The 15,639-nt window shown below is 38.2% G+C and overlaps 1 protein-coding gene across 1 annotated transcript in view; it reads left to right on the forward strand.

Moving 5' to 3' along the window:
• LOC137296268 (uncharacterized) overlaps positions 1–15,639 on the forward strand; it is a 36,808-nt gene that overhangs the window by 11,864 nt on the left and 9,305 nt on the right. The window contains exon 3 of the mRNA XM_067828020.1: positions 15,476–15,628. Within this exon, the coding sequence (XP_067684121.1) occupies positions 15,476–15,628 (153 nt within the window). The remainder of the gene's footprint in view (positions 1–15,475; positions 15,629–15,639) is intronic.

Genomic DNA, 15,639 nt, shown 5'->3' on the forward strand with positions numbered 1-15,639 from the left:
TCAAAGCTACTGGTTTCTTGAATATCTATATATGTCATTTATCACACCTACCAACCTTGCAGTCTATTAGAGATAGGGCCCGCAATAAGGAATAAATGAACAATGTTTTTTTTTCTAAATATCAAAACTACTGGTTTCTTGAATATCTATATATGTCATTTATCACACCTACCAACCTTGCAGTCTATTAGAGATAGGGCCCGCAATAAGGAATAAATGAACAATGTTTTTTTTTCTAAATATCAAAGCTACTGGTTTCTTGAATATCTATATATGTCATTTATCACACCTACCAACCTTGCAGTCTATTAGCGATAGGGCATGCAATAAGGAATAAATAAACAATGCTTTTTTTCTAAATATCAAAACTACTGGTTTCTTGAATATATATATGTCATTTATCACACCTACCAACCTTGCAGTCTATTAGAGATAGGGCCCGCAATAAGGAATAAATGAACAATGTTTTTTTTCTAAATATCAAAGCTACTGGTTTCTTGAATATCTATATATGTCATTTATCACACCTACCAACCTTGCAGTCTATTAGAGATAGGGCCCGCAATAAGGAATAAATGAACAATGTTTTTTTTCTAAATATCAAAGCTACTGGTTTCTTGAATATATAAAGATGTCATTTATCACACCTACCAACCTTGCAGTCTATTAGCGATAGGGCATGCAATAAGGAATAAATAAACAATGCTTTTTTTTTCTAAATATCAAAGCTACTGGTTTCTTGAATATATATATGTCATTTATCACACCTACCAACCTTGCAGTCTATTAGCGATAGGGCATGCAATAAGGAATAAATAAACAATGCTTTTTTTTTCTAAATATCAAAGCTACTGGTTTCTTGAATATATATATGTCATTTATCACACCTACCAACCTTGCAGTCTATTAGAGATAGGGCACGCAATAAGGAATAAATAAACAATGCTTTTTTTTTCTAAATATCAAAGCTACTGGTTTCTTGAATATCTATATATGTCATTTATCACACCTACCAACCTTGCAGTCTATTAGAGATAGGGCCCGCAATAAGGAATAAATGAACAATGTTTTTTTTCTAAATATCAAAGCTACTGGTTTCTTGAATATATAAAGATGTCATTTATCACACCTACCAACCTTGCAGTCTATTAGCGATAGGGCATGCAATAAGGAATAAATAAACAATGCTTTTTTTTTCTAAATATCAAAGCTACTGGTTTCTTGAATATATATATGTCATTTATCACACCTACCAACCTTGCAGTCTATTAGAGATAGGGCATGCAATAAGGAATAAATAAACAATGCTTTTTTTTTCTAAATATCAAAGCTACTGGTTTCTTGAATATATATATGTGTCATTTATCACACCTACCAACCTTGCAGTCTATTAGAGATAGGGCCCGCAATAAGGAATAAATGAACAATGTTTTTTTTCTAAATATCAAAGCTACTGGTTTCTTGAATATATAAAGATGTCATTTATCACACCTACCAACCTTGCAGTCTATTAGCGATAGGGCATGCAATAAGGAATAAATAAACAATGCTTTTTTTTTCTAAATATCAAAGCTACTGGTTTCTTGAATATATATATGTCATTTATCACACCTACCAACCTTGCAGTCTATTAGAGATAGGGCATGCAATAAGGAATAAATAAACAATGCTTTTTTTTTCTAAATATCAAAGCTACTGGTTTCTTGAATATATATATGTGTCATTTATCACACCTACCAACCTTGCAGTCTATTAGAGATAGGGCATGCAATAAGGAATAAATAAACAATGCTTTTTTTTTCTAAATATCAAAGCTACTGGTTTCTTGAATATATATATGTCATTTATCACACCTACCAACCTTGCAGTCTATTAGCGATAGGGCACGCAATAAGGAATAAATAAACAATGCTGTTTTTTCTAAATATCAAAGCTACTGGTTTCTTGAATATATATATGTCATTTATCACACCTACCAACCTTGCAGTCTATTAGCGATAGGGCACGCAATAAGGAATAAATAAACAATGCTTTTTTTTTTCTAAATATCAAAGCTACTGGTTTCTTGAATATATATATGTCATTTATCACACCTACCAACCTTGCAGTCTATTAGAGATAGGGCATGCAATAAGGAATAAATAAACAATGCTTTTTTTTCTAAATATCAAAGCTACTGGTTTCTTGAATATATATATGTCATTTATCACACCTACCAACCTTGCAGTCTATTAGAGATAGGGCATGCAATAAGGAATAAATAAACAATGCTTTTTTTCTAAATATCAAAGCTACTGGTTTCTTGATCTGCAGTGGATACCCATTATCATCATACATAGTGTTGGGTACAACATCTGTGGTACTTTTTTTTTTCTTTTTTTTTATGGACCATTATAAATATTTGTAATTGTGAAAGAAAAAATAGCGATTTCAACACTTTTTATTTTGACCTGTTGTGTGAGATCTAAATGTGTCATGATCCAAGTGTATGGCTGTATCAGTAAATACTACCAAACACTAGGATGGCCTTTAGATGAATTGTTTATTGTTATGGCTGGGTGTTTCAAACTGCTTGGTGGTTGTAAACATCAGTTATGTTTTTTATACTCAGACCACTATAAATCGGTTTAGCGTCAAGTTTGGGGATTGAGCTTTGTGGATGGGCGGACAGACACATCAATGCGTATTGTGAAGTACTGTGTAGACTGTGATCCTCTGCCACTTTGTGGATGGGTGGACAGACACATCAATGCGTATTGTGAAGTACTGTGTAGACTGTGATCCTCTGCCACTTTGTGGATGGGCGGACAGACACATCAATGCGTATTGTGAAGTACTGTGTAGACTGTGATCCTCTGCCACTTTGTGGATGGGCGGACAGACACATCAATGCGTATTGTGAAGTACTGTGTAGACTGTGATCCTCTGCCACTTTGTGGATGGGCGGACAGACACATCAATGCGTATTGTGAAGTACTGTGTAGACTGTGATCCTCTGCCACTTTGTGGATGGGCGGACAGACACATCAATGCGTATTGTGAAGTACTGTGTAGACAGTGATCCTCTGCCACCTTGTGGATGGGTGGACAGACACATCAATGCGTATTGTGAAGTACTGTGTAGACTGTGATCCTATGCCACTTTGTGGATGGGTGGACAGACACATCAATGCGTATTGTGAAGTACTGTGTAGACTGTGATCCTCTGCCACTTTGTGGATGGGTGGACAGACACATCAATGCGTATTGTGAAGTACTGTGTAGACTGTGATCCTCTGCCACTTTGTGGATGGGTGGACAGACACATCAATGCGTATTGTGAAGTACTGTGTAGACTGTGATCCTATGCCACTTTGTGGATGGGTGGACAGACACATCAATGCGTATTGTGAAGTACTGTGTAGACTGTGATCCTCTGCCACTTTGTGGATGGGTGGACAGACACATCAATGCGTATTGTGAAGTACTGTGTAGACTGTGATCCTCTGCCACTTTGTGGATGGGTGGACAGACACATCAATGCGTATTGTGAAGTACTGTGTAGACTGTGATCCTCTGCCACTTTGTGGATGGGTTAACAGACACATCAATGCGTATTGTGAAGTACTGTGTAGACTGTGATCCTATGCCACTTTGTGGATGGGTGGACAGACACATCAATGCGTATTGTGAAGTACTGTGTAGACTGTGATCCTCTGCCACTTTGTGGATGGGCGGACAGACACATCAATGCGTATTGTGAAGTACTGTGTAGACTGTGATCCTATGCCACTTCCTTGCATCGATTTCACTCATATATTTTTTTGTTTGTTTTTGATTGCTAACACAACACTCAGAAATTCCTGCCAGGTGACAGGACATACATAACTAAATCTGAACCAAATAATCCAGTGACTGACATCATGAGCATGCATGTACACAATCTGGAGACAGTGACATGCATCAGCCCACCCACTAAGTCTGAAAATTCAATCCAGTCCATCGCCTCTTGTGATGAACATGGAGTGTTGAAGAACAGTTGGAAAAAATACATGATTTCAAAGACACCACTGACTTCAACATAAAGGCCTCATGTATTTCATGTGTGCTCTCTCTACATTATGGTCAGCTCTACCTTGTATAAATCCAGCCATTGTCTCCTCTAGACCCAGAGAGGTATTGCTATCACCACACTCATGTTATTATGTCATCTAGGATTATCTGAAAGAGTTGTTTAAACATAGACCAGGGTTATTACAGAATCTCAGTGTCCCAACACATCATCTGAAATTACCCAGCTGAAACGGCACCATGGTTGACCATGGTCAACCACGGCTTACCACAGTAAACCATGGTATTACCATGGTTTACCGTGCTAAACCGTGGTCACCAACATTTCTAGACCATGGTAGACCATGGTCTAACATGGTCATCATGGCAGACCATGGTCATTATAGACCATGGTCACCAGTAACCATGGTAGACCATGGTCTTTTCCATTTTACCATGGTAGACCATGGTCATCACAACTCATGATCACCAGAAACCATGGTAGACCATGGTCATTGTCCTTTTGCCATGGCAGACCATGGTCATCCTAGACAAAACCATGGTAAAACATGGTGTTTTCGTTCAAAGCAGTGGTTGACCATGGTCATGTCATGAAAGTCCATGGTAGACCATGGTCATCACAGAAAAATTTTACATAATTTGTGATAAATAAAAAATTTAAAAGGGGAAACCTGATGGTTTCATGACTCTGTGTTTCATTTATGAATAACAAATCTTGTAGGTCCTTGTTCTTACATTTGTGTGCATTAAACAACTAAATCTTAACACCTCAGTGAGTGTTAAAATGTAGTGTGATTTAATAAAAAAAAAATAGAACACGATGTCATAAAAATAATCATAAGCGGAACTATTCACTGATTTTACTAATATTTGCTGCAGAGATACACAAACAAACAACTGACGTCTTATACTCTGGAAAAGCAAAACAAAAATAACCCTGTGTTCATCTGAAAATATAATAGGCATGGTTTATTTCTCCCGATCCCTTTGTTAAAGTTGTCCATTAAACTGTGTAAATCTCGTCTCTCTCTAATACTAGTTTTTGTGTGTGGGTGCCTTTTTCTTCTTGTTTTAAAATAAACACAACAAACATTGTACGACAGAAAAGCTAAACAATGTCTCAGCAATATAGATTGTTCAAAGAAAAACTCACCTTTTGTTAATAGCTACGCAACTAGTTGATACTGTAGAGGTTTTCTAATTGCCCTGAATAGTGATATTTAATCCATAAAGTACAGACCCTGACGCAAATATATCCAAGAATACCCATGTAAGTCTAGAAAATATGGATTGTAGATTCCCTTAACTTCAGGCTGCAAATGAAGAAAGTCCGTTAAAAACCGTTATGACTTAAAAAAATTGTGTAGCACAAGGTGTCAAAGTTCACGGTGCCTGTAAGGAAAGATTCAGTTTGTTCTCAGATTGTAGATTCCCTTAGCTTCTGCGAATGAAGAAAGTCTCAGCGCTCTATTTCATTATATTATTATAGTATTATACTATAGTATTTTCAATATGAACTTTTTTAAGTAAAATATGTTCATTTCAGAGACTAGTTGTTAGTCTATCCATAAAGTAAAACTTTGAAGTACGCTGTCAAATTCGTCTCATTTCATTGAATTTCTCCCGTGATTTTCTGGATCGCAAGTGAGCAGATACTTATAAGTACGTCTTTCGCATTGTTTATGGTGAAGCAAAAACATAAAACAGTAAAAACAACAAACAATTCACTTGGTACTATAAACAGAAAGAAATGTTGAAAAGAATTTTGATATCGATGTTTTTTTACAGCTTTCCAAACACGTACGTCGATCTACCCGTTGAAAAAAAAATCAGTGCTCTCCACTTTTGAACACATTTCACTGTCACATTCTGTTCACCACGTGCAAATACGACCATTAAGAAATTAGGTCAATTTTGACTAATGAAATTAAATTTATGGGCGGGGATATGTACATAAACTGTCCTTCCACAGATCGATAAAATCGGTCAAGGGACGTGTGCACACAGTTTTCGCAATTCCCACCGTTGAAAATAATACGACATAAATATTTATTCAAATTTCGATGTTTATGCCGAAATACTGTAATTCTAGCCATTATTACATCGTAAGATTAGAAATTATCCACTGTTGTGAAGTAACACGAACGCGCGGTACATGGCTCCGATTTTCGCGCCAAACACGGCCACGCCCTTCGTTCTTCCGTAATCTATTGCGACTTCATGAGCGCTAACCGTACAGCTTATTTATTACATATGCAGTTACGATTATATTCCTGGACGTAGTAGATCTATGTGTATATATCTATGAAAACGTGTTGGCTTTAATTTTTTTCTTAAAAAATACGTTTCCACTTCTAACTCGCACCATTCCGGGACAAGCCGAGTGGGGACGATCTCTTCGCGGCACGATGCCATTGCTGCTAGTGCTATGTGTCACGTAGACCTGTGTGACTTTGCGCGCGAGAGGCGCCAAACACAACTTTTGCCAACAGACAACGATCTAAGCGAAGAATAACCTAACGTATTAGCGATTCACGGATTTGGAGGATAATCCAATGTTGGATATGTGAAGAAGGAATAGACTAGATTTATGCCGATGGATACGTCTCAGGTTGATTTCCAATGGAGATGAGCACGAGCGGTAAGTAAACAACAGCAATATTGAAATCGTTTTGAGTGCCCCGATATTTAAATTGTTTTGAGTACCTTAAGGTTCGCATACGAACATAGGTAAAGGGGTAAGCAACACTCTTTGATTAGAATGACGTAAGACAATGTAACAATAACATATATAGCAATGTATGAAGTGTTTATGTCGTACATTCTCAGTGAATATCTCTCAAACGGAAGGAATAATGTGTGATGAACGTTAATTTGAGGTTTTATGTAATATGTTCCGTTCATTTATGTTAAGACACGATCAGTATCTAACGGTACTTAAAAAACCGTTATGACTTAAAAACTTGTGTAGCACAAGGTGTCAAAGTTCACGGTGCCTGTAAGGTCAGCCTGAAAGATTCCGTTTGTTCTCAGATTACACACACAATAAAATACACTCAAATGATCATAAAAGGGAGGTAATTGCTATAGGCACGTCTATGGACATTCCATTTTCTTTCTATCGTATAAATTTGTATTCAGCTTTGTAATAACTGCTGTTTGTAAACCAATACTGAATGTGTCAGTACATTTTGCCATTCATTTAACGTGGAAATAGGTTCAAATACTTTGAGATACGTTTTTATCAATATTATGATAGTGCTGATTATTATAAGTATTTTGAAATTTTATGCATTTATGCATTATGTATTTGGTTATGAATGTAGACAAGTGATTTGGAAGCCAGTTTTGTGTTTTGACTTCTATTGCATGTTTTGCTACTGATATACACTCTTCACATTAAAAGAAAGTGATTCAAAGTCATTAATGTATAGAAATGTTTTTAAATAACATGATTTAGTATAATACTCAGGTGAAAAAATATCTGAAGTATGGGAAAATACTTAACATTTTTTCAGCAGTTATAAATATACAATTAAACAACACAATTTCAATATTTGCTTAAGAACCTTTGAAATGGGGAAACACTGTTATTAAATGTTGTTTGTGTGTTTTTCAGATTTCCACTGGACAGTTCTGAAGAAATGGTACTAATGTTGAAACCTGAAGATTAAGTTATGTTCCAGAGCCATTTGCTCTTCAAACTGAAGACTTAGATTCGATTCCTCTCCTGGGTACAGTGTGTGTAGCCCCTTTCTGGTGTCTGTCGCCGTGCTATTGCTGGAGCATTGCTAAAAGTGGAGCAAAACTAAACTCAGTCAGTCACTCACTCACGCACTATCCCTGAAGCAAAGTGGGTATCTTCTGTGATGTCCCCACTGCTCTTCGTGAAGGTTCTTCCAACATGTGTGTATAATCCTGTCTTGTCTGAGAGAAATTGTGATGCCCCCTGTACAACTTCCAGGTAGATGATTTGGGGCACTCCTGTAAATTCTGTGTTGGTCGTGACTCTCATTGTGTCTACTTTTAAATCAAATAGTCTAATGGGATTTCTGAAATTGTATATTACTGCATGAAATGTTGTCCCGAAAGAGTTCATTTTCCTGGATACAGACTGAAGGACATCCCATTTCTGTTTTAAAATAATAAATAATAATGTCTTCTGAAAAAAGATGAACATGTCCACATACCATTTTTCCTCAGCAGTGTAACTGGATTTATATTTCTAGCTGCACAGGATATCCCACAATCCCTGTGAGCTTTCCAACAGCTATCGTCAAATTGTCTTTCATTTAAATCTGAGGCAATGTTCGTAATAAACTTTGTCTTCGTAATGTAAACAGTTTGTTTTCAGTGCATGGGTCTTTTTTATGTTAATTCTTTAATATTTGATATTCTAATTGATTTCTATGCCATGGTGTTTGTGCTATATCAATTTTCTATGTAGGTTGTGGTGTGGTATGGTTGGTTTTCAACATGGTCTCATTAACCAAAGGTTATTCTGATGGTAAACTGTTGTGCAATCTAACGAACATGCTGTACTTACTATGGTCTCATTTTTTTCAGTAGTAATAAATGGTACACCATGGTCTCCTTTTACCATGGCAAACCATGGTACACCATGGTCTCTTTCTGCAATGGTAGACCATGGTTTTACTTAACCATGGTAAACTGTGGTGCCATTTACTACCACCATGATGTTTTGTTACCATGGTAGACCATGGTTAACCATGGTCTTTTTTTGCCATGGATGACCATGGTCCACCATGGTCTTATTTTATTCTGGTTTACCATGGTAGACCATGGTATGCCATGGTTTTTCTTTTACCATGGTTTACCATGGTACACCATAGTCACTTTTTACCATGGTAGACCACGGTTTTATTTTACCATGGTAAACTGTGGTGCCATTTACCGCCACCATGGTCTTGCTACCATGGTAGACCATGGCTTACCATGGTCTAATTCTGCCATGGTTGACCATGGTAGACCATGGTCTTATTTTACCATGGTAAACTGTGGTGCCATTTACCGGATGTGGTAAGCCGTGCTAGACCATGGAAACCATGGTCTGTGAACCATGGTCTACCATGGTATACCATGGTATACCATGGTTTTTTCATGCTTATTTCAGCTGGGAATCCATTGTCCAAAGTAGGCTCTATGAGACTTGTGGAAACATCTGAACGTGATACATATGTGTTGTTTTAGAGTAAGTGAGATCAACAGGATGTATATGTCATGTTTTATGAACATACTTGAAATTCTTGGTGATATCAGTGACTTTTTTTTGCCAGTTAGTATACTAGTAATCAGTAATTATAGCATGTCTTATGAAGTGTGACAGATTTATAGACCTAGGATTACAAAACATAGGCAGCATGTGAACACCAGTCAGACGTGTCACCAAGAACCACTCTTTTTACTAAATTACTAATCCATGACACCGATTATACCGCATGCTCTGTACTTCCTGAGGCTGGTGTCTCTGCCCCAATAAGTGACAATGGCTGAACTTTGCAGCGTAAGAACATAACCCTTATCCCTGCTCCAAGGCTTTGCTATATGATGAGTTCATGCATGTGTACTAATTATTTCCTTAAGTTGGCAGGTCTTGAAGGATGCCAGGCTTTTATGGGGACAACTTGTTCTTATTATTGATGTAATCTTGATTGAAATTGAAATAATTATAGTATTGTGGACAGTGCAAGTGGTTTGGGACATTGTTGGTTAATTGCAAGTCATTCCAAGCAATTCAGCTCGTATTTTAATGGGGATGTACATTGTCGTGATTGAGGAACTGCAGAGCCTGTGGATTCAAATGGCCCTGTTTGTATGAGGCTTTGATTTATCTGCAATAAACAGTGGGTTTGAGATAAATATAACTTCAGGCATTTCATGCTTCTTTGGCTTGGATGACCTGGTTACACTGTCGGTATAACTAAACAACATTTCATGTGTCTTGTGAACAATAATGCATCTGTCATTAAGTTAATAGAAAATATGAAAATCTTCATGTCACAAGATGATAGACACATCTTATTTAACTACATTCATCACAGGGGCGTTGGGGTAGCCTAGTGGTTAAAGCGTTTGCTCGTCATGCCGAAGACCCTGGTTCAATTCCCCACGTATGTGCAATGTGTGAAACCCATTTTCAATGACATCAACGCTTACAATATCATCAAATGATCCCTTTGTTCAAAAGCAAATGTCAAGACTTAGTGCTGGCACATAGGATTCCCAAACTTACAGGGCGTGTCGAGAGAAGGAGAAAATTTTGATTGAGAAAAATCAGCTGTTTACTGTGTCAATATGCTTAAATACAGGTCATGACAAGTGTCAGTCAAGTAAAATGACATCACTTCAAAATTATTTAATAAATATGTTCACTCAAGCATCCTTACTCCAGCTGACAATTTATTATCACAGGGCTGTCATTACACAGATAACTACACTTTCCTCTAAGTCAGTCACACTAATTATGTAATAAATATGTTCATTCACTGCACCGATAACTACACTTTCCTCTAAGTCAGTCACACTAATTGTGTAATAAATATGTTTATTCACTGCGGAGATAACTACACTTTTCTCTAAGTCAGTCACACTAATTGTGTAATAAATATCTTCACTCAGGCATCCTTACTCCAACTCATGGTACATCAGACCAATCTTCCTCTCCATTCCCCCTTCCAGCTTCTAGTTATATGGAGTGAAGGATTAGGAGGGTATTATTCCATATGGAATACTTACAGTTACCTCCCCTGCTTTATTGGGGTTTTTCTTATGTAGAGTAAATGGAACGAAAATTCTAACAATAGCGACAACAGATAAGACAAAGAAACTCCAACGGGTTCATGATAAAAATTAGGCAATATGGTATTTCTTTTATCTTCTGCTTAATCTTGTTCCCTCACTTAGTTCAAGGAGATATCAGGGGTAATGGAGGATGATCTGAACACATGTGGCGCTTAAAATGTTGAATAAAACATTTCAAGTGAGTAATTATTAAACAAGGGGTAGGAAATCTGAGAGCACAACCAAGTGAGGAAATATGAGTGTACCTTTGATGGTGGCAATATTTTATTTGGACATGAAAAATATTTTACGATCCGAAACGAGGGAAGTTCGTTGCCAACCTTTGCTCGCTTTGCTTGCATATAAGAGGACTTGTCATATTCTCTATGCTGCACAAGACGATTTGCGCTACAGTTTGCCTGTGGTCCATGTTATTTCAGATATTGCTACAGTCATGTCTGTCTGTTTGTCATCTACAGCTTGAAACACTAAACAGATTCAGTAATTCAGTCCCATGAAACTTCAACACATTGTATTCAATGTTTAGTGTAACTTTAATTTCAGAATTTTAGTCATTGTATATGTTTATCAGATAGTAGGTACACATGCTTGTACTGGACCCATTGCTATCAAACTTATTCATGCCTCTCTAAACAGGGACACATATCTCCACTTTCCTTGTAGCTTGTAATCTCTGTTGTTGAGCTGCTGCTGTAGGCGTTGGCTGATTTATCTAACACATTAGAGGCATCTCATATCACAGTCTAAGTAAACTTATCCTCAGTACTTTTCATTACACTCCACTACTGAGTCTAACCTTTGAGATTGACCAATCAGAACAGAGCTTACCAAATGGCGAAAGTGGACATTCGCACATACCGTTTAAACTTTTTATCTCAAAAAGGTTCGTACCCAAATGATTCCGAGTGCTGTATAGCGTACGCTCGCTTACAGGTGATGCCCAAGGTTTACGTACAACCATGACAACTGTGATTAAACAGTCGCTGAAAATGGTGTTTTTGGCAGTGTTCAAGGATGTCATCTTGCGGAAATATTAGCAAATGGTAACCATGTCAACAGAAAACCATAAGCGTATATACTGCAGGTCAAATAACTGTGTTATATGTGGATTAAATCTATTTAACCATCTCATGTTTGACTCCACGGTCATTGGTCGCTCAAAGGTTACCTGACGTGACCTTCTACTAGGTTTTGTTAGACTCAGCGGTGGAGTGTAACGAAATACACTGAGACTAAGTATAATTAGACTGCCTCATATCACAAAGTGATTGTGGATTAATGGGAACTAAATTTACAGCACCACCACACAAACTGGTAATGAGTGGATAGGATCTGAATTTACAGTTGCTAGATATTAAATTAGTTATGTTGATATTTGTAGTTTCTGAGCACCTCTCCTGTGTAAAGAAACAGAAAGCTGAATTTGAAATGATCCACAAGTTCATCATCGCCATGATCATTGTGGATAAACCTCATTAGTGACATGTTTTATTAAAGTAAAGATTTTCACTTTGTGGAATACTGTGCATTCATCTAAATATAGCTTCCCGCATGGAATATATCAATAATTTCTTGAGATGAAATATTAAAATTCATTACTTATTATTATCTATTATTTCTTCCAATGATAAACTTTGCCTTTAGTATGACAAGGCCCATTATGGTTGTTGAGCAGTTGATTTGTTCACATCACAAGCCGTAATTACCTCGTCTACATGGGTTCATTGAGTGTGAAGGACAAGATTGAATATACATTCAGGCAGCAGCTGTGACAGCCTTTTGTCCTTTAACTTAGTAATACTTCAGTTGTTAATATGTCTTTAGAACAGACGGCCTACAACTACTACAGACAGCCTACAGCTACTACTGACAGTCTAGAACTACTACAGACAGCCTGTACCTACAAACAACCTACAACTACTACAGACAGCCTACAGCTACTGCTGACAATCTAAAACTACTACAGACAGCCTCTACCTACAAACAGCCTACAACTACAGACAGCCTACAACTACTACAGACAGCCTGTAACTACAGACAGCCTACAACTACTACAAAAGAGCCTACTACTACAGACAGCCTACAACTACTACAGACAGCCTACAACTACTACAAAAGAGCCTACTACTACAGACAGCCTATAACTACAGACAGCCCACAGCTACTACAGACAGCCTGTGACTACAGACAGCCTATAACTACTACAGACAGCCTACAGCTACTACAGACAGCCTACAGCTACTACCCACAGTCTAGAACTACTACAGACAGCCTGTACCTACAAACAACCTACAACTACTACAGACAGCCTACAGCTACTGCTGACAGTGTAAAACTACTACAGACAGCCTCTACCTACAAACAGCCTACAACTACTGCAAATGGCCTACAACTACAGACAGCCTACAACTACTACAGACAGCCTATACCTACAGACAGCCTGAAACTACTACAGTCAACCTACAACTACAGACAGCCTACAACTACTATAGACCGCCTGTAACTACAGACAGCCTACAACTACTACAAAAGAGCCTACTACTACAGACAGCCTAAACCTACTACAGACAGCCTACAACTACTACAGATAGCCTACAACTATATAGACAGTCTACAACTACAGACAAAAGAGCATACTACTACAGACAGCCTATAGGTACTACATACAGCCTACAACTACTACAGACAGCCTGTAACTACAGACAGCCTACAACTACTACAAACAGCCTACAACTACTACAAACAGCCTAAAACTACTACAGACAGCCTGTAACTACAGACAGTCTGTAACTACAGACAGCCTACAACTACTACAGACAGCCTGTAACTACAGACAGCCTATAACTACTACAGACAGCCTGTAACTATTACAGACAACCAACAACTACTACAAACAGCCTACAACTACAGGCAGCCTATGACTACTGCAGACAGCGTATAACTACAGACAGCCTATAACTACTACCGACAACCTGTAACTGCTGCAGACAGCCTACAACTACTACAGACAGCCAACAACTACTACAGACAGCTTACAACTACTACAGACAGCCAACAACTGCTACAGACAGCCTGTAACTACAGACAGCCAACAACTACTACAGACAGCCTACAACTACTACAGACAGCCAACAACTACTACAAACAGCCTACAACTACAGGCAGCCTATAACTACTACAGACAGCCTGTAACTACAGACAGCTTACAAGTACAGACACCCTACAACCACTACAGACAACATGCAACTACTACAGACAACCTGTAACTACAGATAGCCTACAACTACTACATACAGCCTACAACTACTATAGACAGCCTACAACTACTATGGACAGACTGTAACTATAGACACGTCCTGACATTTCAGATTAAGGTGTGATTTCATAGTTCTTTACTACATTTGCTGCAAAAATATTGCATCATATTACAACACTGTACATTAACATTACAATTAATAGTTTGTATATTCTCGACATTTTGTGACGACATGTTGCACTTAACTGTGGTTTACGATTGTGTATTATCATGATGCTGTGAAGGTTTTTTTTTAAGTAGTTAAGTATTTCAATCCTATTGGAACTTCAAATGATATATACGCATGAAGATCCTGATTAAAATTGATCTTTAGTAACAAATGCTTGATTAATGGGATTGGGTGGTCAGGCTTACTGACACTTGTCATCCTATCCCAGTTGTGAAGATCGGTCCTCGTGCTTTTGATCACTGGATTGTCTGGTCCAGACTTGAATATTCACAGACAACTGCCATATATTTTGCATATTGCTCAGTGCTGCGTCAATCTATACTCACTCACTTTATTGATAAAATGACTAAATAATCAGGCTTGTAATTGGTGTCAGTTGTTCATTACAATGTGCATTACAGGCAGTTTCAATTTGTTGGCAGGAAATATTGTGATCAAGGAGGTCAGGTCGTAATATTGTTCTTTTTGTAAATATATCACACCTCATATACTTTGGTCAGCATGGATATCAACTCAGTAGAGGTGTCTGCTGGAGGGACCCTGAAACCTCAGCGCAAGGTGTGACACAGGCATTGAAGTGGGGCTGTCATCGGGGCATGTCTGAATGTGTATGCATATTCCCAACTGTAAAGGCATATCTTGCACCCCCCACCTTACTGCACCCTCTCCAGCATTCCTCACCTGCAGTCCCCCCAATCAGCCTCATCCTCACCTGCACTTCCTAGAGACCCTGTCCTCACCTGCAACCACACTCCAACTCCCCTTTCGCTCTACCCCCTTCTTTCTCCTCGTCTGCCCTCCAGCCCCACCTCCCCACATCATCCTCATCTTTTTCCTCACCTGCAGTCCCCAGATACCTCACCCTCACCTACAGCCCCCACTGACCTCATCCTCACCTGTGGTCCCCACAGACCTTGTCCTCACTGGCCTTGTTCTCATTTGAATCCAAAGTGTGCAGACACCTTCCTCTTGGGGATTGAGGAATTATCTTGCCTCACATGTCAGCTGATGCAGAACTAACTGAATTGAACTCAGTATAATACAGACCATTTAATCAGTGTTGTCTTATCGTTAACATGGGATTTTACTTGTTACGTACACCTTGACTATTCTCCCAGACATATATAATGCTTTAACCATCCATGGCTTAGCAGAGGAATCAGTGCTGCCTGACTCGGTGCTAAAAGTGAATCAGTTTTGGAGGACCACAGCTTACAAGATTGCAGGACTGGTCTTTACCCTGGACGACATTGAACATGGGGTGCTGAGAGGTAGGTCTTGA

Source organism: Haliotis asinina, chromosome 9 (genome assembly GCF_037392515.1).
Source record: "Haliotis asinina isolate JCU_RB_2024 chromosome 9, JCU_Hal_asi_v2, whole genome shotgun sequence".
Taxonomy (NCBI): Eukaryota; Metazoa; Mollusca; class Gastropoda; order Lepetellida; family Haliotidae; genus Haliotis; species Haliotis asinina.